Consider the following 2,725-nt stretch of genomic DNA (forward strand, 5'->3'; position numbering starts at 1 on the left):
GCTCTGCCGCGTCCCGCCGCGCGGCGGAGCGGAGCGGCCCTCCCCGGGTCCCCCTCGCCGTGCAGAGCCCCCACTGGGAGGATTCGCCCCCGCGTCCCGCCGAGGTCGCGCTTGTCCCCAGGGTCCCCTCCTTGCTATGGAGAGCCCCTCCCCCCTGCCTCTGGCCACCGGAGAGGAATGGCCACCAGCACCGCCACCACCCCCCCCTCGAGGTCAGGGGCGTCCCCAGGGGCCCCCCCTCTGCGATGCAGAGCCCCCCCGTTTTGGGGCCGGTTGTCCCCAGGATCCGCTCCCAACAAAGAGGGTCCCGCCGGGATCTGTGTCTGCAGTGCGGAGACCCCGCTCCCTAGGGCTGCTTGTCCCCAGGGTCTCCGCCCTCACCCCCCGCTCCCCCCCACTCCATGCAGAGCCTCCCCTGAGGCTGGAGCCTCGCCAGGGTCCCCACGCCTGGTGCAGAGCCCCGCCCTGGGTCCCCCATGGGGGCACTATTCCCCTGGGTGGTGACACTGAGCACCCCAGAATGGAACCCAGCCCCATGGCTGGCGGGGGGGGCACATGGAGCCTGGCCCCCTGTGACCCCCCGCCCCCGGTGCCCCCCAGTTCTGGGAGGTGATCAGCGATGAGCACGGCATAGACCCCAGCGGCAACTACGTGGGCGACTCGGACCTGCAGCTGGAGCGCATCAGCGTCTACTACAATGAGGCCTCCTGTAAGTGCCGGGGGGGACACGGTGCTGGGGGGGGGGTTCCATGGCGTGGGGGGCTCCCAGAGCCGCAGGTGACAGCGGTGTCCMCGCAGCTCACAAGTACGTGCCTCGCGCCATCCTGGTGGACCTGGAGCCGGGCACAATGGACAGCGTGCGCTCGGGGGCCTTCGGACACCTCTTCCGACCGGACAACTTCATTTTCGGTATGTCCAGAGACACCCCCCCACACACCCTTCCCTTCCCTCCCCTGCGGGACCCGTCGTGCCGGTGCCCGCGGCGTTCCCGGCGCCTGCCCCGTGGCTCCCGGCCCAGCCGCTTCCCACCCCGCCCCGGCTCCGGCTGCCAGCCCGGCGTGGGCGCCGCATCCAGCGCGGCCTCGTCCCTCCCCGCAGGCCAGAGCGGCGCCGGCAACAACTGGGCCAAGGGCCACTACACGGAGGGCGCCGAGCTGGTGGACTCGGTGCTGGACGTGGTGCGCAAGGAGTGCGAGAACTGCGACTGCCTGCAGGGCTTCCAGCTGACGCACTCGCTGGGCGGCGGCACCGGCTCGGGCATGGGCACGCTGCTCATCAGCAAGGTGCGCGAGGAGTACCCCGACCGCATCATGAACACTTTCAGCGTGGTGCCCTCGCCCAAGGTGTCCGACACGGTGGTGGAGCCCTACAACGCGACGCTCTCCATCCACCAGCTGGTGGAGAACACGGACGAGACCTACTGCATCGACAACGAGGCGCTCTACGACATCTGCTTCCGCACRCTCAAGCTCGCCACYCCCACCTACGGCGACCTCAACCACCTGGTGTCGGCCACCATGAGCGGCGTCACCACCTCGCTGCGCTTCCCCGGGCAGCTCAACGCCGACCTGCGCAAGCTGGCGGTCAACATGGTGCCCTTCCCGCGCCTCCACTTCTTCATGCCGGGCTTCGCGCCGCTCACGGCCCGCGGCAGCCAGCAGTACCGGGCGCTCACGGTGCCCGAGCTCACRCAGCAGATGTTCGACGCCAAGAACATGATGGCAGCGTGTGACCCCCGGCACGGGCGCTACCTCACGGTGGCCACCGTCTTCCGGGGCCGCATGTCCATGAAGGAGGTGGACGAGCAGATGCTGGCCATCCAGAGCAAGAACAGCTCCTACTTCGTGGAGTGGATCCCCAACAACGTGAAGGTGGCCGTGTGCGACATCCCGCCGCGGGGGCTCAAGATGTCCTCCACCTTCATCGGCAACAGCACGGCCATCCAGGAGCTCTTCAAGCGCATCTCGGAGCAGTTCACGGCCATGTTCCGCCGCAAGGCCTTCCTGCACTGGTACACGGGCGAGGGCATGGACGAGATGGAGTTCACCGAGGCCGAGAGCAACATGAACGACCTGGTCTCCGAGTACCAGCAGTACCAGGACGCCACGGCCGAGGAGGAGGGCGAGATGTACGAGGATGACGAGGAGGAGTCGGAGGCGCAGGGCGCCAAGTGAAGCCGGGGCCCGGCCCCGCCGCCCCCCGCTAGCCGCCCRTAAGGAGCCCTCGCCGGCTTCCAGTTGCTTCCGATTAGGGGTCCCGAGACCGCCAGCGTTCAGTATTTACTAACAGTGTCCCCCGTTATGAGTTAGCTCAGCCCCTGCCGCCGCTCTGACGGGAGCGCCCCCCCTCTTTGTTTTTTACTGGTTTGTGTCTATTTTTTTTTTGAATACTGAATAAATTTATTGCTGTCCAGTTGCCTGGTGTGTCCGTCCATGGGGTTGGTCTGGGGTGTCAGGAGGGTGTGTGGCCCTCAGGCTGGGTCACCCCCATGGGGGATGTGGGTCTGGTCCGGGTGGATGTGGGGGTACCTGGGGATGGGGTGAGGGACATGAACTGCCCATGCCCTGATGTTGCTGCCACCCCAGGGCCCTGCCTGTCCCCGTGGGGCCCCTGCTGGGCCCCGCTGTGGGGCACACAATCTTTGCACCCTGTGCAGGGACAGGAGCACCCTGGTCTCTGCTGCGTGGAGATGAGGGATGGGGGTGATGGGTGGGGGGACAAGGAG

General features: G+C 67.6%; 1 protein-coding gene across 1 annotated transcript; it reads left to right on the forward strand.

Annotated features, from left to right (window-relative positions):
* Positions 1–601: 601 nt before the first annotated feature.
* TUBB3 (tubulin beta 3 class III) lies at positions 602–2,412 on the forward strand. The gene is made up of 3 exons (XM_026039590.1): positions 602–709; positions 799–909; positions 1,099–2,412. Exons 2-3 carry the CDS (start codon positions 849–851, stop codon positions 2,172–2,174), a joined length of 1,137 nt encoding a protein of 378 aa, XP_025895375.1. The 5' UTR covers positions 602–709; positions 799–848; the 3' UTR covers positions 2,175–2,412.
* Positions 2,413–2,725: the final 313 nt, after the last annotated feature.

The sequence above is a fragment of the Nothoprocta perdicaria genome, unplaced genomic scaffold (assembly GCF_003342845.1).
Source record: "Nothoprocta perdicaria isolate Ctin4 unplaced genomic scaffold, notPer1 scaffold_234, whole genome shotgun sequence".
Lineage (NCBI taxonomy): Eukaryota > Metazoa > Chordata > Aves > Tinamiformes > Tinamidae > Nothoprocta > Nothoprocta perdicaria.